General features: G+C 54.6%; 1 protein-coding gene across 2 annotated transcripts in view; it reads right to left on the bottom strand.

Annotated features, from left to right (window-relative positions):
* Positions 1–278: 278 nt before the first annotated feature.
* nipblb (NIPBL cohesin loading factor b) overlaps positions 279–21,834 on the bottom strand; it is a 29,524-nt gene continuing 7,968 nt past the window's right edge. For both annotated transcript variants that reach the window (XM_084687905.1, XM_084687904.1), the window contains 38 exons: positions 20,605–21,828; positions 19,736–19,921; positions 19,216–19,407; positions 18,760–18,831; positions 18,580–18,663; positions 18,215–18,315; positions 17,031–17,117; positions 16,572–16,803; positions 16,047–16,198; positions 15,886–15,966; positions 15,271–15,371; positions 14,931–15,063; positions 14,693–14,775; positions 13,739–13,871; positions 12,967–13,110; positions 12,578–12,664; positions 12,167–12,387; positions 11,931–12,033; positions 11,555–11,653; positions 10,698–10,844; positions 9,398–9,532; positions 9,218–9,316; positions 9,042–9,095; positions 8,649–8,757; positions 8,219–8,343; positions 7,718–7,858; positions 7,011–7,104; positions 5,780–5,934; positions 5,602–5,692; positions 5,195–5,368; positions 4,732–4,922; positions 4,493–4,600; positions 4,180–4,380; positions 3,256–3,402; positions 2,604–2,983; positions 2,240–2,414; positions 1,706–1,888; positions 279–1,384 (listed from right to left, as the gene is read on the bottom strand). In XM_084687905.1, the coding sequence (XP_084544031.1) occupies positions 1,019–1,384; positions 1,706–1,888; positions 2,240–2,414; positions 2,604–2,983; positions 3,256–3,402; positions 4,180–4,380; positions 4,493–4,600; positions 4,732–4,922; positions 5,195–5,368; positions 5,602–5,692; positions 5,780–5,934; positions 7,011–7,104; positions 7,718–7,858; positions 8,219–8,343; positions 8,649–8,757; positions 9,042–9,095; positions 9,218–9,316; positions 9,398–9,532; positions 10,698–10,844; positions 11,555–11,653; positions 11,931–12,033; positions 12,167–12,387; positions 12,578–12,664; positions 12,967–13,110; positions 13,739–13,871; positions 14,693–14,775; positions 14,931–15,063; positions 15,271–15,371; positions 15,886–15,966; positions 16,047–16,198; positions 16,572–16,803; positions 17,031–17,117; positions 18,215–18,315; positions 18,580–18,663; positions 18,760–18,831; positions 19,216–19,407; positions 19,736–19,921; positions 20,605–21,828 (6,590 nt within the window). In that variant the 3' untranslated portion in view covers positions 279–1,018. The remainder of the gene's footprint in view (positions 1,385–1,705; positions 1,889–2,239; positions 2,415–2,603; positions 2,984–3,255; positions 3,403–4,179; positions 4,381–4,492; positions 4,601–4,731; positions 4,923–5,194; positions 5,369–5,601; positions 5,693–5,779; positions 5,935–7,010; positions 7,105–7,717; positions 7,859–8,218; positions 8,344–8,648; positions 8,758–9,041; positions 9,096–9,217; positions 9,317–9,397; positions 9,533–10,697; positions 10,845–11,554; positions 11,654–11,930; positions 12,034–12,166; positions 12,388–12,577; positions 12,665–12,966; positions 13,111–13,738; positions 13,872–14,692; positions 14,776–14,930; positions 15,064–15,270; positions 15,372–15,885; positions 15,967–16,046; positions 16,199–16,571; positions 16,804–17,030; positions 17,118–18,214; positions 18,316–18,579; positions 18,664–18,759; positions 18,832–19,215; positions 19,408–19,735; positions 19,922–20,604; positions 21,829–21,834) is intronic.

Genomic DNA, 21,834 nt, shown 5'->3' on the forward strand with positions numbered 1-21,834 from the left:
TCTTACATAACCCACCTTATAGAAATCTTGCTTATAATTTTAACCCATCTCAGAGTTACAACATACACTGGGCCAATATAATGTGGCACCAACTTCAAATGTCCCTCTGCAATTTTCTTATCAAAAGGGCTGAATTTACCCAAAACAGGACAGAACAAGACAAACTGTTAACCAAATAAAAATAATAAAAAAAGGACTAAAATAACTGACTAAGTGGACATTAGTTCAAGCTGACTGTTCTATCCAACTAAAACAAACTCAAACGCAAACAAGACAAGTAACAAAGAGAAGTAAAAAAAATTTATTGCAGTATTTGCTCTGCCAGAAGTGCTGGGGAACCTCTTTCCTCTCTCAGATGACCGTTACATCAAAATCTACATTTACAAAACTGTCCCCTGCCTATCGGCCACCTATACTGCATGCTTTGCTTTCAACAGAATAAATTATTTCCAAGAGACTCCATTGTACAGCATGGGTAAAACAAACCAAAAGAGTAAAACAAAAAAAGGTTATTTTAAAAAGAAGCTTCCTGGAAACTGAGCAAAGCTAAAGAAATTCATCCGCTAGGTTAAACTCCAAGAACACTTTATTCAGGACAACCACAAACTAAATTTCCAACATTCACTTTGTTTATTATTATTTTTTTTAAACAGAACTTTTTGTCAGAGATATAAACATGTTGTTTTGTTTTTTTGTTTTTTAGTTAAACTATTATACAGTGGGAGTAAAAACCTAACAACCGAGGTGCTGCACAACAGCGAAGGAGCTCCCACACAACGTTTTTCAAAACATTTCCTTCTGGTGTGTTTTATCTGTTTAACTTAAACATGTCCTGGCATCCGATTTACAGTTCCTCGCAGATCAACGTATCACAACACTCGCTCTGCCCTAGTCAGTCCTCATCCATCTCCCATTTCAGCTGTCCTCTGTGTTTGAGTCCTCTGTCTTTACAAAATATTGGATCCATGTCGAGTTTGGCTGCAAAGGTGTGTGTGTGTGTGTGAACAGGTGGAGGTGATTAGCTGGGGGTTCCCTCCTTGGCCGCGTACAGAGAGCGTAACGTCTGCACCACCCTGTTGGTGAGCTTGTGGCCACTCGTCAAGGAAATCTTCTTGTAAATAATGTCAGACTCCTTGATGGTGTCCACCCAAGGCACCAGTTTGCGTCCGTCTCGTTTCTTGGCCTCCGCCCAGGGCCCGGAGTAGGAGCCAGCCATCCAGTGCACGCTGTAGCCCGTGGAGACCTTCTGGATGACCCGGGCGATCTGCGGCCGGTCCTTGTACTTGGGGCAGCAGAGGGCGATGACGTCCATGGCCCCCACCACCTCGTTCATGTGGCCGGACGCCTCGGCCGAGTCCCCCCCCTTCCTGGACCGCCGGGATGCCTGGAGAGGAGGAGGAGGAGGAGAGGGAAGCAGGAGAGGGAAAGTGGAGGAGCGGAGGAGGAAGAAAAGAAGAATAGAGGAGCAGAGGAGGAAGAATGGAGGAGGAAGAATGGAGAAGAGGAGGAAGTATAGAGAAGAGGAGGAAAGCAGGAGGGGAAGAATGGCGGAAGAGAGGAGGAAGAGAGGTGTAAAGCAGGGGAGGAAGAACGCAGGAGAACAGCAGGTGCGGTTAAGAGGAGGAGACAAAGAGAGAGTATGGCGTCAGGGACTTCCCAACATCACACCCTTACTGTTCCCCACCAGCCCCCCCTAAGCACGTACCCCCGGGGTCTTCTCCTCCCCGTCGCTCTCGTCATCGTCCGTGTCGACAGGCACGGCGTGGTGGTTCTTGGGGCTGGGGCCTCCCAGCAGAGCAGAGATGGCTTTGTTTCTGGCGTTGGCCGACGCCTCCCCGCCCTCCTCGTCTTCCTCGTCTGGGTCCAAGTGCTCCATCAGTAACTTGAACTGAGAGAGTGTGGAGGGAAACACATGGTAAGAGACAAAGAAAGAGCGAGAGAGGGTGAGAGTGAGGGTGTGAGAGAGTGAGGGTGTGAGAGAGTGAGGGTGAGAGAGTGGGTGAGAGAGAGAGGGTGAGAGAGAGTGAGAGAGAGAGGGTGAGAGAGAGTGAGAGAGAGAGGGTGAGAGAGAGTGAGAGAGAGAGGGTGAGAGAGAGAGTGGGGGTGAGAGAGGGTGAGAGAGAGGGTGCGAGAGAGTGGGGGTGAGAGAGAGAGAGGGTGATAGAGAAGGTGAGAGTGAGAGAGTGTGTCTCTCTGGTTCAGCTGAGAGGGTGAAGGGCAGGGCAGCAAAGACACCTACGTCCAGGTACTGCTTGACGATCCTCCTCTTGATGTCGTAGGTGAGGTTGGCGTTGGCCAGGTCTCTGGTCAGGAAGTCCAGGGTTTGCCGGGGGCTGAAGTGCACGTTGGCCTTCCTGTTCACCGCCTTGTCGTACACCTTGGCAGACTCCGTTGGCGAGTACTTCTGGATTTTACTGAGGGAGGGAGGGAGAGTCAGTCAGGGTGTCACAGTCTGATCCTTCTCAGAGAGCGGCTGGACTCCACTGAGGCGAGGAGGTTTGGAGACGTTGTGGGGTCCCATGGCAGTGTGAGTGGTGTGTGACTGTATGGAGGGTGTGAGATGCAGTGTGTGTTCGTGTGCGGGGTGCAAGAGCGCCCCCTACCTGTCGGAGAAGCCGTACAGGTTCTTCAGGTGCTGCTTGAGCACCAGCAGCAGCAGGATGCCCTGCGAGGCGTTGGCAAAGTCCAGCAGGGGGGCGGGGTTCTCGGGCAGGCGCTGCAGCACCTTGTCCACGTCCTCCACCTCCAGGTCCGAGTCGGAGCCAGAGCCGGGCTGGCCCCGGGGCCCCTTCTTGGGCCTGCGCGCCGCCTCGTCCTCCGAGGAGGAGGGAGAGGAGCTGGAGGAGGAGCTGGAGGAGCTGCCTCCGCCGCCGCGCTCATCCTCCGAGCCGTACTTCCTCTCGCGCTCCTCCTCCTTCTTCTTCTTCTTCTTCTTTTTCTTCTTCTTGTCCTTCTCCCGGCGGACGGGCTCTTTGAGGAGGGACTGGAGAGGGAGGGAGGGAGGTTAGAGGTTGGGACGAGACTGGATCGGCGTCCGCGGTTGTGACGGACAGGGTCGTCGTAACGCCGTCGTGATCTTTTGATAACCGTCATTTGGCATGACGACGGGACATGTTTCGATAGCGTTTCCTTTTCGTTGATTCCCTTTTCATTTCTAGACAGTCAGCTGCCGTGGAACAATAAAGCCTCCCAAAGACACTGAGGTCAGGCACGTCAAATCAAAATCAACACAACGTGTGTGTGTGTGTGTCGTACCTCTTTGAAGGACTGCAGCAGGTTGCTGCCCGACACAGACAGGGTGATGTCTATGTGGTGCATGATGAACAGGGGTTCCTCCTGACTCTGGAAGGGGAAGCAGGCCAGGTTGTCTGCGATGAACAGCAGCATGTTCACCTCCGTCTTCTGCAGGGGGACACAGCAGCCACCGGTCACACACCACACACACCTCTCACACAGGAAGAGGACAAGAATGGCATGGGGGGAAGGGGGAGAGGGACAGAGAGGGAAAGAAGGAGGGAGAGAGAGAGTGGGAGTGAGTGGGAGAGAGGGAGTGGGAGAGAGAGAGAGAGAGAGAGGGAGTGGGAGTGAGAGAGGGAGTGGGAGTGAGTGGGAGAGAGGGAGTGGGAGAGAGGGAGTGGGAGAGAGAGAGAGAGAGAGAGAGGGAGTGGGAGTGAGTGGGAGAGAGGGAGTGGGAGAGAGGGAGTGGGAGAGAGAGAGAGGGAGTGAGTGGGAGAGAGAGAGAGAGAGAGAGAGGGAGTGGGAGAGAGGGAGTGGGAGAGAGAGAGAGAGAGAGGGAGTGGGAGTGAGTGGGAGAGAGGGAGTGGGAGAGAGAGAGAGAGGGAGTGGGAGAGAGAGAGAGAGGGAGTGGGAGTGAGTGGGAGAGAGGGAGTGGGAGAGAGGGAGTGGGAGAGAGAGAGAGAGAGAGAGGGAGTGGGAGTGAGTGGGAGAGAGGGAGTGGGAGAGAGAGAGAGAGAGGAAGAGAGAGAGGGAGGGAGTGGGAGAGAGAGAGAGAGAGAGAGAGAGAGAGAGAGAGAGAGAGAGAGAGAGAGAGAGAGAGAGAGAGAGAGAGAGAGAGAGAGAGAGAGAGAGAGAGAGAGAGGGAGGGAGTGGGAGAGAGACGAAGAGGGAGAGAGGGAGTGGGAGAGAGTGAGAGGGAGGGAGTGGGAGAGAGGGACTCACAGAGCTGTCGTCGAACAGGCTGAGCAGTGAGCTGAGGAAGGCCCGGCGGTACTGGCGGTTGGTTCGGACCATGGAGAACAGGTGTGAGCAGAGCGCCGAGGTGGTCTCATCCTGCCTGAAGCCTCGGATCACCCCGCTCCGCGACGCCATGATGGCCTGCTGGACCTGGTAGGCCATCTTCATCCCTGCCACCGCCTTCATCTGCACACACACACAGGTGTACACACACAGGTTTACACACGCATACACACACACACATACATACAGGTGTACACACACAGGTTTACAGGCACACATGCACCGGGCCACTCACATGGATGAAGCCTGTGTACTTCTTGTCAATCTCCACCAGCTGCTGGTCCGACTTGTTCCTCATGGTGGGCTCTGGGTCCGTTCCCATGGCGATCAGGTAGGGCACGCACTGGAACGCAAGGGTTACCCATACTCATCGACAGGAACCATTGAGCCTTCCGAGTGTGTCTGTGTGTGTGTGTGTGTGTGAGTGAGCATCTGTATTGTGTGTGTGTCTGTGAGTGTGTGTGTGTGTGTTACCTGCACAGGGTGGATGAGGCCCTGGTTGAGGGTGAGGGCGATGACGCTGAGGGCAAAGTGTCTGACGTTGGACTGGGTGTGGAAGAAAGCTTCCAGAACCTGCTTCAGGTACAGCTGCATGATGGAGCTGCTCATGCCTGAGGAGATGTCCCCCATCTCCTTCAGATCCTCCTTCTTGGACAGCTTCTTCCCTGGAGAACACACACACACACACACACACACACACGGAGGGTTAAGATACTGGAGCGCCCAATCAGCCTCTGTTACGGTGCATCGATGCTGTGGTGTGTGCGTGTGTTTCTGTGTGTGTTTGGGGAGGGTGTCCGTGTGTGTGTGTGGGGGGGAGGGGTGTGTGAGTGTTTCTATTCGTGTTTGTGTGTGTGTGTGTGTGTGTGTGTGGGGGGGGGGGGGTGTGTGAGTGTTTCTATGTGTGTGTGTGTGTGTGTGTGTGTGGGCGACTCACACTCGCGGTCGGCCTCCTGCATGCGCGAGTCCTCCTCCTGCAGGTAGTTCTGCAGGTTCTTAAGCACCTGGATCTTCAGGTTGACTGAGCTGCCGGGGTCAGACAGGATGCCGTTGTACAGGGTCTTTACATCCTGGAAGAACATCAGGTCTGGGTACATGATGAACTGGAAGCCTGGAGAGAGGGAGACAAGGGAGGGAGAGAGGGAGGGAGAAGACAGAGAGAGGGTGGGGGGGGTGGAAGAGAGAGGAGAGAGATTGAGGAGAGGGGGTGAAGGGGGGGAGAAAGAGAGGAGGGACATCAGCAGATGCAGAGGAACTCATTCACGACTCGAGACTCTTTATCAGCGAGATGTTCTGGGCTGTGGTGACCCAGGGTGACGGTAACCCAGGGTGACACTAACTCACCCAGCCCGATGATAGCCTTGGTCTGAACCTCCTCATCTTCATGCTTGGTGAAGTACAACAGAAGCTCCAACACCTTATCCTTTATGACCACCTGTCGAACGAAACACTCTTGGTTAGAAACCGTTCCGTTAACAGATCTCAAACACAACCCTCACTCCCAGAACAGTTTCCTCCTCACCTTGTTGGCCCCCTTGAAGTCTTCCTGGTCGAAGTCAAAGTGTCTACAGAGCGCCCCCACGGTGAACAGCGAGCGCAGCAACGCGGGCTTGTTGGCGGCCAGGGCCGTGTTGCTGGAGTCCTCCTGGTGCTGCGTCTTCAGCTTGGTCAGGGCGCCTGTAACACCACGCCACACACAACACCATGTTACAGCCACACACAACACCATGTTACAGCCACACATAACACCACGTTACAGCCACACACACAACACCACGTTACAGCCACACACAACACCACGTTACAGCCACACACAACACCACGTTACAGCCACACACAACACCACGTTACAGCCACACATAACACCACGTTACAGCCACACACACAACACCACGTTACAGCCACACACAACACCACGTTACAGCCACACACAACACCACGTTACAGCCACACACAACACCATGTTACAGCCACACACAACACCATGTTACAGCCACACCATGTTACAGCCACACACAACACCATGTTACAGCCACACCATGTTACAGCCACACATAACACCATGTTACAGCCACACACAACACCATGTTACAGCCACACACAACACCATGTTACAGCCACACCATGTTACAGCCACACACAACACCATGTTACAGCCACACCATGTTACAGCCACACACAACACCATGTTACAGCCACACCATGTTACAGCCACATACAACACCATGTTACAGCCACACCATGTTACAGCCACACATAACACCATGTTACAGCCACACACAACACCATGTTACAGCCACACCATGTTACAGCCACACACAACACCATGTTACAGCCACACCATGTTACAGCCACACATAACACCACGTTACAGCCACACACACAACACCACGTTACAGCCACACACAACACCACGTTACAGCCACACACAACACCACGTTACAGCCACACACAACACCATGTTACAGCCACACACAACACCACGTTACAGCCACACCATGTTACAGCCACACATAACACCATGTTACAGCCACACACAACACCATGTTACAGCCACACACAACACCATGTTACAGCCACACACAACACCATGTTACAGCAACACACAACACCACAGACCACAGCCTGACTTTCATGACTTCACATATACCAGCAGTTCATGTCGAGTCATGCAGAACATGGAGGGTTAAAGCTAGCGGCGACTTATCCCCATAGCAACAGAACCCTGAAGAGAGGGCTCCTCCCTGTCTTACCGTAGTATCTGTTGAAACAAGCCCACACAAACTTGTGGTTGTGAGTGACCTTGTTCACCACAGCTCCCAGACAGCTCACACAGTGCTGGACCACCTGAGGAAACACATTGATGCTGTTACTCAATCATGTTGGCTTCAGGAAGAGAGAGAGAGGGGAGAGAGAGACAGAGAGAAAGAGAGAAGAGAGAGGGGAGAGAGAGACAGAGAGAGAGAGAGAGAGAAGAGAGAGGGGAGAGACAGAGAGAGAGAGAGGGGAGAGAGAGGGAGAGAGAGAGAGAGAGGGAGAGACAGAGAGAGAGAAGAGAGAGGGGAGAGAGAGACAGAGAGAGAGGGGAGAGACAGAGAGAGAGAGGGGAGAGAGAGGGGAGAGACAGAGAGAGAGAGAGGGGAGAGAGAGAGAGAGAGAGAAGAGAGAGACAGAGAGAGAGAAGAGAGAGGGAGAGAGAGACAGAGAGAGAGGGGAGAGACAGAGAGAGAGAGGGGAGAGACAGAGAGAGAGAGAGGGGAGAGAGAGAGAGAGAGAGAGAGAGGGGAGAGAGAGAGAAGAGAGAGGGGAGAGACAGAGAGAGAGAGAGGGGAGAGACAGAGAGAGAGAGAGGGGAGAGAGAGAGAATACGCTTTCCGAAGATAGAGGGAAGGAGGGATGGAGGGAGAGTAGAGAGAGAGAGATTGGAAGACAGGGCAGATGGAGAGAGAGAGACACTAACCGTCATGCCGTATTTGATGATGAGCTTCATGAGGTCTTCTTCTATGGTGGTGAGGAAGGTCTCGCTGGGGTGCTCCATCAGAGGAACCACCAGCTCCAGGATCTTAGCCACGTTACAGATCACCATGAAGTCACTCTGGGTCTGAAAACACACCACACACCGCACACACATTAATATTCCTAAATATTACTTTAGGAATATAATAAAATAATTCTTTTTTGAATTCCTATTTATTTCACAGGTAAATATGATTACATTATTATAATAATATATACAATTCAAAATGGGCTAGTTGAATATTAGCTAGTAATAGTTGTGCACATGTATTGCTAGTGCCCAGCCACTAGATGGCCCTAGAGCTCTTCATATGAACAAGCGCCTTTCTTGTCTCCAGCCATCCTAACTCCACTACCTGGTGCTCCACAAGCACATGGAAGGTGGAATCGACTGCAGGGATGAAAACAGGAGGACAAGCGGAGGTCCAGGTTATGGGTTACGTACGTTGCACTTGGTGGTGAGGTAGGGCTGCATGGTCATGGCATGTTTGACCATCAGCTGGGGTCTGATCTTACTGAACAGGTAGAGAGTGGTGATGCAGGCCACCAGCCGGTTTGAGTTGACCCCATCTGCAACACACACACACACACGTTTACAACCCATTAACGAAACATGGTTAGGGTCAGGGGGGTAGGGTAGTTAGGGTAAGGGGGGTTAGGGTCAGGGGGGTCAGGGAGGTAAGGGTCAGGGAGGTTAGTGTCACGGTGGTTAGGGTCAGGGTGGTCAGGGTTAGGGTCAGGGTGGTCAGGGGGGGTACCTGTGAGGGAGGTTAGTGTCAGGGAGGTCAGGGTGGTACCTGTGAGGGAGGTTAGTGTCAGGGAGGTCAGGGTGGTACCTGTGAGGGAGGTTAGTGTCAGGGAGGTCAGGGTGGTACCTGTGAGGGACTCCTCGTGTTTCAGGATGTGCTCCACCAGGTTGTCCACCAGCTGGACGCAGGCCTTCCTGGCCGGCTTGTACGAGGCGTCCTCCTCTGACCTCAACAGCTGCAGAGAGAGGAGAGAGGCCGTGAGAGGAGGGAGGGCGTGAGAGGAGAGAGGCCGTGAGAGGAGAGAGGCCGGGAGAGGAGGGAGGCAGGGAGAGGAAGGAGGCAGGGAGAGGAGGGAGGCAGGGAGAGGAGAGAGGCAGGGAGAGGAGGGAGGCAGGGAGAGGAGAGAGGCCGGGAGAGGAGAGAGGCCGGGAGAGGAGGGAGGCAGGGAGAGGAGAGAGGCCGGGAGAGGAGGGAGGCCGTGAGAGGAATTATACACTCCAGACGCCCACAGGTACTCACGTTCTGAAGCAGCTGCTCAAACCAGTCGTAGCCGGTCTCTTTGCATGCAGACACCTGAAGGAGAAACCAGGACAGGAGAGGGTTTAGAGAAGAACCAGGAACAGCGCTCCAGGCCGCGTCCAGCTCGCCGTTTTCCCCCTGAGGACGGCTCGACGCTCCCTAGCCCAGACACTCACCACGTCTGTGATGTTGAGGATCTTCCTGGTCATGGCGTCCTTGTCGTGATTGGGCGTTGGTGTGAACCACAGCTTCTGGAAAGTCTCGTTGACCAGTTTCTGGAGGAAAGGAGGGGATTGGTACATCATAAACACACACTTCTACAGATAAGTGGTACTTGTAAACACACACACACATACCTTGATGCCCTCTTCGTCATTGACCCTCCGGATCATCTTCACACACATCTCGGTGACCTTGTTGAAGGTGGGCTGCTCCAGACAGATGTCCCGCAGGATCTTGATGACACGCTTCCTCACACTGATGCCCGTGTCCTGGGGGGGGGGGGGGGGGGGAGGTTCAGGGAAGGAGGGGCCACTGACCACTTCTTACACCAACTATCATTACCCAGGTAAAGCTAGATCTCGTTTTTAACAACTCATTTACATTTAGTCATTTAGCAGACGCTTTTATCCAGAGCAACTTACAGTAAGTACACGGGACATTCCCCCCCGAGGCAAGTAGGGTGAAATGCCTTGCCCAAGGACACAACGTCATTTGGCACAGCCAGACACCACTTGGTTACAGGTACGTCATCTAGCACGTATCGATATCCAAAGCAAGTAGTGTTATGCACTGATTTAAACGAAATTCGCTGCTAATGGAGTTTACTTTAAACTGTAGACATGCTAGTCAAAGAAATGCGGGACTGTTGTGCAATTCAGCACTGTAATATTAGCGTACCAAACTAGCGATTTTTAGAAACGTTTCAATTAGGAAAATGGTTGCAAATATATATGTTAATGACTGCATATAACACAAAACAAGACTGTCATAATTTTTTTAATCAATTAATTAAGCCGAAAATATTATATTTAGCGGAATCTATGGATGATCTGGCCGCCATTGTTGCCGGTCGCGCAGTTTTCACATAGCCCTCGGTTTCAAGTAAGCTCCCGACCTCACTTGGTTTTAAGGGGTGTATACCCCTTAGTCTTAGCCCTTCCCCTAGCTCAAAAAGAGTATTGGGACACCACTAGCTCTCACGGGAACGCGCAAAACGAAGGGGAAGGGGTAAGGGGAAGGGGTAAGGGGGAGTATTGGGATTCGGCCCAAGTATGAACTTAAAATAAACAGGGCTTGCAGTTCACTGTCAGCTCCCTAGGGGGCAGTGTGGAGACATGTGTATCTGGTATTTATATTTATACCTCAGCTGAACTTCTCCACTTGCTATGAACCCACAGCTAAAGGTGGCCAATGTCTCAGGCAGAGTTGTCTGCCAGACTATCCTGTGAGGGCTGGTGGCCTCTGCCCTTCACCCAGACCACCAGGGAGCACTGAGAGGGGCTCAATCCTATCCAATATGCTTTGGGAACATGGCCTGCTTAGTTGCTTCCAACAGCTAAACGCTCAAGTATGAAAGGCTGGGGTGTCGTGACTTGTGCGCTAGGCTGCGGTGATGGTGTGAGTGTGTGAAGGTGTGAGTGTGTGTGTGGTTACCAGGATCCTCTCTATGAGCATGTCGTAGTACTGCTCCGTCAGCTGGGGTCGGCTGAGGACGAAGCGTCCCAGCAGCTCCACGGCCGCCTCCCGCACGCTGGTGGAGTTATCCATGAGCCTGCCGTGCACCCCGCGCTGCATGTCCGACTGAACCACAGAGAGAGAGAGAGGGTTAACACACACACACACACCTGTCTGTGCACCCTGCGCTGCATGTCCGACTGAACCACAGAGAGAGAGGGGGGGGGGGGGGGCACTTAGGGGAGGACACTCACGAGTGGCACATATCTACTCCTCTTTTTTAAGTTTTTTTTTTTTGCATTTTGGGACAGTTTGTCAGTGAAGTGTGACAGGAAAGGCAGAGAGAGCACGAGAGATAGAGACACAGAGAGAGACAGAGAGAGAGACACAGAGAGAGAATAAGAGAGAGACAGAGAGAGAGACACAGAGAGACAGAGAGAGACACAGAGAGAGACAGAGAGAGACAGAGAGAGACAGACATAAAGAGACAGAGAGACAGAGAGAGACACAGAGAGACAGAGAGAGACACAGAGAGAGACAGAGAGAGACAGACATAAAGAGACAGAGAGACAGAGAGAGACACAGAGAGACAGAGAGAGACACAGAGAGAGACAGAGAGAGACACAGAGAGAGACAGAGAGAGACAGAGAGAGACAGAGAGAGACACAGAGAGAGACAGAGAGAGACAGACATAAAGAGACAGAGAGACAGAGAGATACAGCAAAGGGTCAAAGCTGGATTGGAACCCAAGCCATAGCAGTAACGTAGCATGTAGCATGGTGAGCTAGCTGGGCTCCCTCAGAAGCCTGCTCTCATGAAGCCTGCTGTCGTCTTACCCGGGCCAGGATGCTGGGGTCCACAGCCACCACCTCCGACAGACACTTCATGGCTTTGGTGCGGACTGCGATGGCACTCTCCCCCAGCACTCTCAAGATCTACCAAACAACACACACCTTCCTATTACTATCACACCCCACCTTTAACTTCAAAACCCCACTTACGCACTAACACACAAATCCTTTCCTAACTCCCCCACACACACACATACACCAGTCCTTTACTTTTATATCACACACACACACACACACACACTACACACACTACACCTTTACTACCAAGCCACACCCCCATTAACTTCCAAACCACACACACAGACATCATTCACTTCCACAAACACAGGGGTGTCTTCGCCTTCCGTGAAAGTGCTCTTACCTGTGTTAAATAAATATCAAAGCTCTGCGCAAACGGCCTCATGGAGGCCAGATATCTGACTATGAGGCAGGAGTCCTCGTAGTCCACAGTGTCAGAGTTCATCCTGGGGGAAGGAGGGGGGGGGAAACACTTCTTAACTCCACACTCAGAAACTCAAACTCAGGATGACAGGATTCCAGCTGTTTAACCGCCATCAATCGAGTCAATCGATTTAAGCGACTGAAAACGCTCAGTACCTCAGGGTGTTGAACTGGGAGGGGGCGGTCCTGATGATGTTGCGGAGGTATTTCTTGCGCGCCTCCGCCTTCTGCATGATCTCTCCGGTGGTCTCCAGGTCCTTGGCGTGGTGCTGGCCTTCGGACGAGTCGTCGTCGCGCTGGTTCTGGCTCTTCATGGCCTTCTCCGTCTCCGTGGTGGTGTCGCGGAACCACTGGGCGATGTAGAACTTCCTGGAGAACTGCGAGGCGGAGGAACAGGCGGGGGCCGATCAGACGAGCGCTGCGTTCCCGCTATTTCGTGTGGTGCGGTTCGACGTTATCTCTGAGTGCGTTTGACTGAATGGGCGAGGATGTCTGTCTGTCTGTGTGTGTGTGTCTTTTGTGTGTGTGTGTGTCTTGTGTGTATGTGTCAGTCGCAGACACACTCACCACCAGAGAGGGGTCTGTCTCTGCGTTGTCGTTCAGGTAGTCCAGCAGGGCCTTCTGAAGCTGCTGCGTCTCGTCATTCCCAGGGGCCTGAGGAGGATCAACACAGAGACGGCATCAGCACAGAGACGGCATCAGTACAGAGACGGCAACAGCACAGAGACGGCATGAGAACAGAGACGGCAACAGCACAGAGACGGCATCAGTACAGAGACGGCATCAGCACAGAGACGGCATCAGCACAGAGACGGCATCAGCACATAGACAGCATCAGCACAGAGACGGCATGGGCACAGAGACGGCATCAGCACAGAGACGGCATCAGTACAGAGACGGCATCAGCACAGAGGACGCCGAGACGCCGTTCACCGACCGACCGTGGTCGTGGTTACCTCTTTGAGTATGCGGTCGATGGAGCGCTGGTCCATGGTGCTGGTGACGGCGTCCTTGCGTAGCCTGGCTGCCACGGTGCCCAGGTAGTCCAGCGAGGCCACCCTCAGAGCCATCTCCGTCTGCTTGTTACTGAACTGGTGCACCTGGGAGAGAGGGGCGGTCCACACTGTCAACACCTGGACGCTTCCTCCTCTTTCCGGCTCTTTTCTCACAGGGGTGTTTCTACGTAACTCTACAGCTGGTTGGTGACGGGCGGTCTGGAGGGGTTATTGGTTTTCCTACAAGGGTTCACATGAGGACTCACCAGTCTCTAACTAGCTCTACAACTGGTGAGCTGGTGAAGGCATCTCAGTATGTTTACTGCTAGTCAGCTGGTGACAGTATCCAAGTTTCGTATGTGCTATTATTATAATTAGACCAAAACACTGTCCTTATTGGTCCAGAGAAGTTCTAAGAAGTCCGCTAATCCATTTGCAGACTTTTGAAAGTTTGCAGAGGTTTGCAAAAGTTTTTAGGGACTTAGCAACAAGCTGTTGCCTTGGAGATGTTGACAACATGGTGTTTTCGTTTTTCTGCCAGATTATTGTTGTAGTATATAAGAAAACATGGACTTGGACAGGTCTGCAAACACCTTGTCGCTCGACCTACGGTCTCGGTCAACAAGCGCTTTAACAAATCTCTGCTTACAAAGGCGTTTGCAGACCTGTCGAAAAGTCCATATTTGCAGTATGTTTACTGCTGGTCAGCTGGTGCTGGTGAGGGTGGACTCACCAGCAGACGCCCCAGCAGGCTCAGCAGCAGCTCTGCAGCCGGCCACTCCGGCTTGTTGACGGTCGACAGCAGGTCCTGGACAAAGTTCTCAAACAGCGGACGGTAGTCCTCCTCTCCCTGCTTACTGCCACACCTGAGACAGAGGAGCAGGGGGGTTAGAGGAGCCAGCACCCTCACACACAGAGCAGGGGGGTTAGTGGAGCCAGCACCCTCACATACAGAGCAGGGGGGTTAGAGGAGCCAGCACCCTCACACACAGAGCAAGGGGGTTAGAGGAGCCAGCACCCTCACATACAGAGCAGGGGGGTTAGAGGAGCCAGCACCCTCACATACAGAGCAGGGGGGTTAGAGGAGCCAGCACCCTCACATACAGAGCAGGGGGGTTAGAGGAGCCAGCACCCTCACACACAGAGCAAGGGGGTTAGAGGAGCCAGCACCCTCACACACAGAGCAGGGGGGTTAGTGGAGCCAGCACCCTCACACACAGAGCAAGGGGGTTAGTGGAGCCAGCACCCTCACACACAGAGCAAGGGGGTTAGTGGAGCCAGCACCCTCACATACAGAGCAGGGGGGTTAGAGGAGCCAGCACCCTCACACACAGAGCAGGGGGGTTAGAGGAGCCAGCACCCTCACACACAGAGCAAGGGGGTTAGTGGAGCCAGCACCCTCACATACAGAGCAGGGGGGTTAGAGGAGCCAGCACCCTCACATACAGAGCAGGGGGGTTAGTGGAGCCAGCACCCTCACATACAGAGCAGGGGGGTTAGAGGAGCCAGCACCCTCACACACAGAGCAGGGGGGTTAGAGGAGCCAGCACCCTCACACACAGAGCAAACAGCATTCAACACGAATCATCGAGCATTTGACCAATCTACCCAAAAAGGACCACCCAGGAGGACTGGAGCCCCCTTATCTAGAGACAGCGCAGCAAGCAGCCGGCACAGGAAGTCTTACTTCTTGAGGAAGACGGAGAGGAAGTTCTGCGCCGTCCTCATGGCCGTCTCGTAGGAGTTGGTGATGAGGATGTCCTGATCCACCTGGAGAGAAAACAGAGCCTGCGTGTCACCAGCGACGCCATCTTCCCTCTCCCTCTCTCTCTCTGAGTTCCAACACTCACACCCTCCCTCGCTCGCCCGGGGGGCCCCCGGGGGAAGGGGAACCCTGGTGTGCGCCCGCCCCCCCCCCTCCGTACCTTCTTGCTGTACTCGTCCTCCAGGCTGTCCCTGTCGCTGGGCAGGTGCACCACACACTGGATGAGCTGCAGCACCAGGGCCGTCACCATCTGGATGAACATGGGCTCCCCGTCCTGGTCACTGCTGTTCAGCCTGGGGGGAGAAGGAGGGGGGGAGAAGGGGGGGCGCAGAGCACGATGGAGACAACGGTCAACTTCCTCCGAACTAGAAAGACTTAAGACTACGTTAGAAATGAGAATGCTTGAGGAATTAGAATGACAACGTCATGAGGATTTAGAACTTGGGTGTAATTCCGAGCTCGACTTGGGTGTAGGGTTTTCAACAGGTGTGTGTGTTTACCTGAAGTTCCTGAGGCTGCGTTTGCTGGTGGGCAGCCTGGCCAGGGAGGTGAAGATCTCCTCCAGGATCAGCTGTCTGTGCTTCTCATAGCGAGAGAACACCTGAGGGAGGAGAGAGGCACCACATCAGACACACGCTGCTACTGACCTGGAAGCAGAACATGCACAAACACACTCCTAGTGACCTGCAGAACCAGAACACGCACAAACACACTCCTAGTGACCTGCAGAACCAGAACGCACACAAACACACTCCTAGTGACCTGCAGAACCAGAACGCACACAAACACACTACTAGTGACCTGCAGAACCAGAACGCACACAAACACACTCCTAGTGACCTGCAGAACCAGAACGCACACAAACACACTACTAGTGACCTGCAGAACCAGAACGCACACAAACACACTCCTAGTGACCTGGAGAACCAGAACACACACAAACACACTCCTAGTGACCTGCAGAACCAGAACACAGCACAAACACACTCCTAGTGACCTGCAGAACCAGAACGCACACAAACACACTCCTAGTGACCTGCAGAACCAGAACACAGCACAAACACACGCCTAGTGACCTGGAACCTGAACACACACAAACACACGCAGATTCTTACCGCCGTCACAAGCTTGATGGCGCACAGCTGCAGTTCACTGACACCCTCCACAAAGAACGGGGTGATGCCCATGGAGGAGACCTGCAGAGGGAGAGACACACCCAGGGGGGTCACAGTGTGAACGGAGGTCAGGGGTCAGAGGTCAGGGGTCAGAGTCTCACCTGCAGGATGGTGGTGTCGGTCAGCAGCTGAATCTCCAGCAGCTCAGAGATGTTGCTGACCACGTCGCACACCTTGTTGTACAGCATGACGATCACCCGCTGCTTGTGGCTGGAGCACTTGGCTCTCTTGGCCTTGGAGCTCAGCAGCCCTCCTGGGAGGGAGGGAGGGAGGGAGGGAGGGAGGGAGGGAGGGAGGGAGGGAGGGAGGGAGGGAGGGAGGGAGGGAGGGAGGGAGGGAGGGAGGGGCGGAGGGAGGGAGGGAGGGAGGGAGGGAGGGAGGGAGGGAGGGAGGGAGGGAGGGAGGGAGGGAGGGAGGGAGGGAGGGAGGGAGGGAGGGAGGGAGGGAGGGAGGGAGGGAGGGAGGGAGGGAGGGAGGGAGGGAGGGAGGGAGGGAGGGAGGGAGGGAGGGAGGGTCAGAGAGGATCTGATAAACTTCACAGCAGAGTAGCATGTAAATGGCCTAGACTGGTCCACCCTGTACAGGGTCGTACTGGGGGTAGAGTGTTCTGCAGGGCTAGTGCGTACCTCCATGGGGGTCCACCCTGTAGACAGGGTCGTACTGGGGGTAGAGCGTGTTCTGCAGGTGGTACTTGGCGTACTGCAGCACCCTCTCGATCACGTCCTCGATGTACACGGCTTTGGGCATCCGCACCGACGTCATGATGTTGAGGGCAGTGAGGCAGGCGTCCGCAGACTTGGTCACGCGCTCCATGATGAGGTCACGCCAGAGACGCTCCTCGTCTTCGCCGTCATTGTCCTGCCGGGGGGGAGGGCGAGAGGGAGGGGGGAGGAGAGGAGAAGAAAGGGAGGGTGGGTGGGAGAAAGAGAGGAAGGGCGGGAGGAGAGGGAAAAAGAGGAAGAGAAAGGGAGGGAAAGAGGAAGAAGGGGAGAGAAAGAGGAGGAAAGAGGAAGAAGGTTCTCAGGTAAATGCGACGCCATTGTCATCTCCAGAGAAGGTCTAGATGAACCAGTGATGTGGCTTACGTGGTTCATAAACGTGGAGAGCTTGGAGCCGTCCTGAATGTTCTTCTCCAGGATGTTCAGCACCTTGACCAGCTTATCTGACGGAACCTAGCCACCAGACAGAGGACGAAAGGAGTTTTTACCAAAGTATGATGGAACCAATCTGTACTGTCCATCACTGTCTGTCCATCACTGTCTGTCCTGTCCATCACTGTCTGTACTGTCCATCACTGTCTGTCCTGTCCATCACTGTCTGTACTGTCCATCACTGTCTGTCCTGTCCATCACTGTCTGTCCTGTCCATCACTGTCTGTACTGTCCATCACTGTCTGTACTGTCCATCACTGTCTGTACTGTCCATCACTGTCTGTCCTGTCCATCACTGTCTGTACTGTCCATCACTGTCTGTACTGTCCATCACTGTCTGTCCTGTCCATCACTGTCTGTCCTGTCCATCACTGTCTGTACTGTCCATCACTGTCTGTCCTGTCCATCACTGTCTGTACTGTCCATCACTGTCTGTACTGTCCATCACTGTCTGTCCTGTCCATCACTGTCTGTCCTGTCCATCACTGTCTGTCCTGTCCATCACTGTCTGTACTGTCCATCACTGTCTGTCCTGTCCATCACTGTCTGTCCTGTCCATCACTGTCTGTCCTGTCCATCACTGTCTGTCCTGTCCATCACTGTCTGTCCTGTCCATCACTGTCTGTCCTGTCCATCACTGTCTGTACTGTCCATCACTGTCTGTCCTGTCCATCACTGTCTGTACTGTCCATCACTGTCTGTACTGTCCATCACTGTCTGTCCTGTCCATCACTGTCTGTCCTGTCCATCACTGTCTGTCCTGTCCATCACTGTCTGTCCTGTCCATCACTGTCTGTCCTGTCCATCACTGTCTGTCCTGTCCATCACTGTCTGTCCTGTCCATCACTGTCTGTACTGTCCATCACTGTCTGTACTGTCCATCACTGTCTGTCCTGTCCATCACTGTCTGTCCTGTCCATCACTGTCTGTCCTGTCCATCACTGTCTGTACTGTCCCATCACCGGAATTCATTCATGTAACCCTCAAAATCCCAGATCCTCGGTTAATCTCTCGTACACTCTCTCCCTCCCTCACACACACACACACACACACACACGCTTTTCAGACACTCCTTCAGTCACACTCTCTCTCTCCAGGGTGTGATGGCCGTTGCTCACCCTGTAAGTGATTCCCATGGCCTTGATCTTGGCCGACTCGCTGGCCAGCTCACACAGCTGTTGTTTCCCCAGCAGCAGCTCCTGGGGGACCTCGTCATCGTCTGAGGAGAACAGCACAGTCATCACCTCAGTCATGTACACCTCACAGCAGGGCCACTGAGGCGTGGGCCTGACACAACACATGGATACAGAGGGATACGTAGACGGACTGAAAGGAAAGATTGAAAGATACAGATGGAGGGATTGGATGTACAGAGAGATGATAGAAAAGCTAGCAGATGGATGGACAGACAGATGGGAGTCTGTTGATCCCCGAGGGAAGACAGCATCATCGGATGATAAACAGGATGTGGCTGGAAAGCTACCTGTGAAGTCCACATCTTCCAAATTCTCTAAAACGTTGTCCACGCTGGCTGAGAATCTCTTGAAGGTGGACGAGTCCATGAGCTCTGTTGAGACACACACACACACACACACACAGTGTGAGCGAGAGCAGTTCTAAGGGACCATGGCGATGGTGGAGACGGGCAGGACAGCGTTCTCACCCTCCGGCGTCAGCTTGGGCTCGTAGGCCTTCCTCTTCTTCTGCTTCTCCTTCTTCTTCATCTTTCTGGCAACTGGGGGGACGGAGAAACGTCATGACAACAACCCCCCTCATCCAGCTCTCTGGTGTTTCGTTGGAGCGGAGCTAAGACTCTACTCTGGGTGGCTCGGTAGAGAAGTAGAGAGAGGCAGAGAGAGGGAGAGAGAGGTTGAGAGAGAGGGAGAGAGAGAGAGAGAAAGAGAGAGGTTGAGAGAGAGAGTTTGAGAGAGAGAGGTTGAGAGAGAGGGAGAGAGAGTTTGAGAGAGAGAGTTTGAGAGAGAGAGGTTGAGAGAGAGAAGTTGAGAGAGAGAGGTTGAGAGAGAGAGAGAGAGAGAGAGAGAGAGGCAGAGAGAGGTTGAAAGAGAGAGAGGCAGAGAGAGGTTGAGAGAGAGAGGCAGAGAGATTGACGGAGACTCACTGTCGCTCATGCTGGGTGGCGGGGAGCCCTCCTCCTCAGACTCGTTGGGGCTGCGTTCCCGGTGACGGGAGCCCGAGCCCCGCCGGCCCTCCTGGTGGCCCCCACTCCTCCGGTGCTCCCCGGAGCCCCTCCTCTCCCGCTCCTCCTGCTCCCACCCCTTGTCCCGCTCGCGCCGCTGCTTCTTCCGTGCGGCTGAGGGAGGAGAGGAGGGAGGACGGAGGAAAGGAGTACAGGAGAGGAGGGAGGAGAGGAGGGGAGGAGAGGAGGGAGGAGAGGAAAGGAAGGAGGAGAGGAAAGGAAGGAGGAGAGGAAAGGAAGGAGGAGAGGAGGGAGGAAAGGAAGGAGGAGAGGAGGGAGGAGAGGAAAGGAGGGAGGAGAGGAGGGAGGAGAGGCGTTTAGTTGTACAGGAGAGAAGACGGGTTTCCGGCTCAGTGATGTAGCCAATCACATCGCACGCCACCATCTCAAAACACACCCACGAGCAGATCACATGACGGCGCCCTCCCGTTGAGGTACTCACACTCGGTCACGCAGTCGGCGGCGTCGTTGTCGTCGTCCGAGTCGACCTCGGCGTACTTGGGCTTGTCGTTGACGGTGCTGCGCTTGCGCTTGTTCATCTTGACCCTCTCGCACAGGGGCATGGTGGACTGGATCTCCGCCAGGAGCTGGGGGGGGAGGTCCTGCAGAACAGACTCATCCAGACCTCCTGCGGAGACAGAGGGCCGGCCCAGTCACTATCACCAGCACACACAGAAGGTTCCGAACACAGCCTGACTACCTGCTCAGGGATCGACACCATCTGGCTGGATTTCAGGTCCCTACAAGACCACACAGCGTCTCATGGGGTGTCTGAGCGCCACGGTGGATATCTGGTTCGATTCCTGGCTGTGCCCAATGATGTTGTGTCCTTGGGCAAGGCACTTCACCTTACTTGCCTCGGGGGGAATGTCCCTGTACTGACTGTAAGTCACTCTGGATAAGAGCGTCTGCTAAATTTTGTCTTTGCAAAGTTTGTTGCATCAGTTGTTGTGGTGTTCATTCACATTGTTTGTATTGCATTTGAAATAAAAGCTCAATAAAAAAATATGATCACAAAAAAAAAAAAAAAGTCACCAAGTCATATCATCGGCACATGGGAAAGTGTGAACAAGAACTGGTCAACTAAACTATTCACATATAAGGTGGTGGACATACCCATACCATCTAATTACAACATGTAATGGCCTGGCAGGTCAAACACTTGGGAAACAAATTGCTTTGCTAAAAGAACAGAAAAAACAGATTCGATTTGAAACATAGCCAAGTTCAATAGTTGTGATGTCCCTTTCCACACGACCACGTGGCCAACAAGCCAGCGCGGCCCGCAGAGAGAGAGAGGAGGGTCCTTACCTTTCCCTGACTTGCTGAAGGAGGAGCGGTTCTTGCTGGATTTGGAGCTGCGGACGTTCCCGTCCTCCCTCTCCCTGATGATCTTCTGCACCTCGTCGATGGTGAGCTTCTGAAGCACCACCACCGGCTTGGCTCCTTTCTTCAGGTCCTCCACCAGGCCGGCTTTCTCCTGCTTGAACCGGGGCTCGCTCCAGCCCACCATGGTCCCCTGGCCCTGCCCAGCGGGCCGCACGTCGACCGGAACATTCCCGTCCTTGTCCCGCTTCAACTTGGGGATCACAAAGTTCTTTAAGGCCCCCGACTGGCCCCCGAGCAGGTAAGAGGGGAACTCTCCAGCCTTGGCCTCGGATGACGGCTGCTGCTTGTTCCCGTCCTGCCGACTCCGGCTGCCGTCCCCGCCCCTCCTCTCCTCTTTCCGCTCTGTTCTCTGGCGAGCGCTGGGGTCCGCCCCCGCTCGCCCCTCCTGTTTGACCCTGGGGCTGTCCGGTCTGGAGCGCTGCTCGGGGGACCGCCGGTCGCGGGCCTCCCCAGGCTCGGTCCGGTGTTTCCTGTCTCTGTCTCTGTCCCTGTCACGCCCGTGTTTGGACTCGTGCTCCGCCCGGCTGGAGGACTTGGGGGTGTCCGGCCGCCGCACGCGGGAGGAGTCGCCGTCCCGGTGCCGCTCGTCCCTCTGGCCGGAGTCGGGCCGGCCCTCGTGTCTTTGCCGAGGCGTCTCGGGCGCCCGGCCGTCGGCGCGCCCCTTGCCGCCATCCGGCTTGCCGTCGTGCCGGTGCTTGGACGAGTCCCGTTTGTTGTCATGCTTGTGTTTGGGGGTCTCCGGGCGCCCGTCAGGGCCCAGCTTCCGGGGCGTGTCTGTGGCGCGCTGCTTGATGACCTCCGGTCGGCCGTCGCCGGCCTTCGGCGTCTCTCCTTCCGCCTTGGAGCGGAGGCGGAGCACGCCGGTGGCGTGGGCGCCGTCCCCGGGCGCCAGGCGGTCCTCGGCCCAGCGCTGGGCCTCCAGGGCCACCTCTGGTTGTCCGTCTGCCCGGCCGGCCTGCTGCAGGTCGATGCTGACCATCAGGGCCGGCCGGCTGGTACCGTTACTGGCGGCGCTACCCTCCTGGGGTGTGAGCTTGGCACCGGCGTTGCCCCCTCCTACGCCGGGCCCCCCGGTGGCCCCCGCCGTGCCCCCGGCCCCGGGCTCCTGAGGATACGAGTCCTGCTTCCTCTTCTTCAGTGGTTTATCTGGAG

This window comes from Hypomesus nipponensis, chromosome 22 (assembly GCF_054491055.1).
Source record: "Hypomesus nipponensis isolate SF chromosome 22, ASM5449105v1, whole genome shotgun sequence".
In the NCBI taxonomy this organism is placed as follows: domain Eukaryota; kingdom Metazoa; phylum Chordata; class Actinopteri; order Osmeriformes; family Osmeridae; genus Hypomesus; species Hypomesus nipponensis.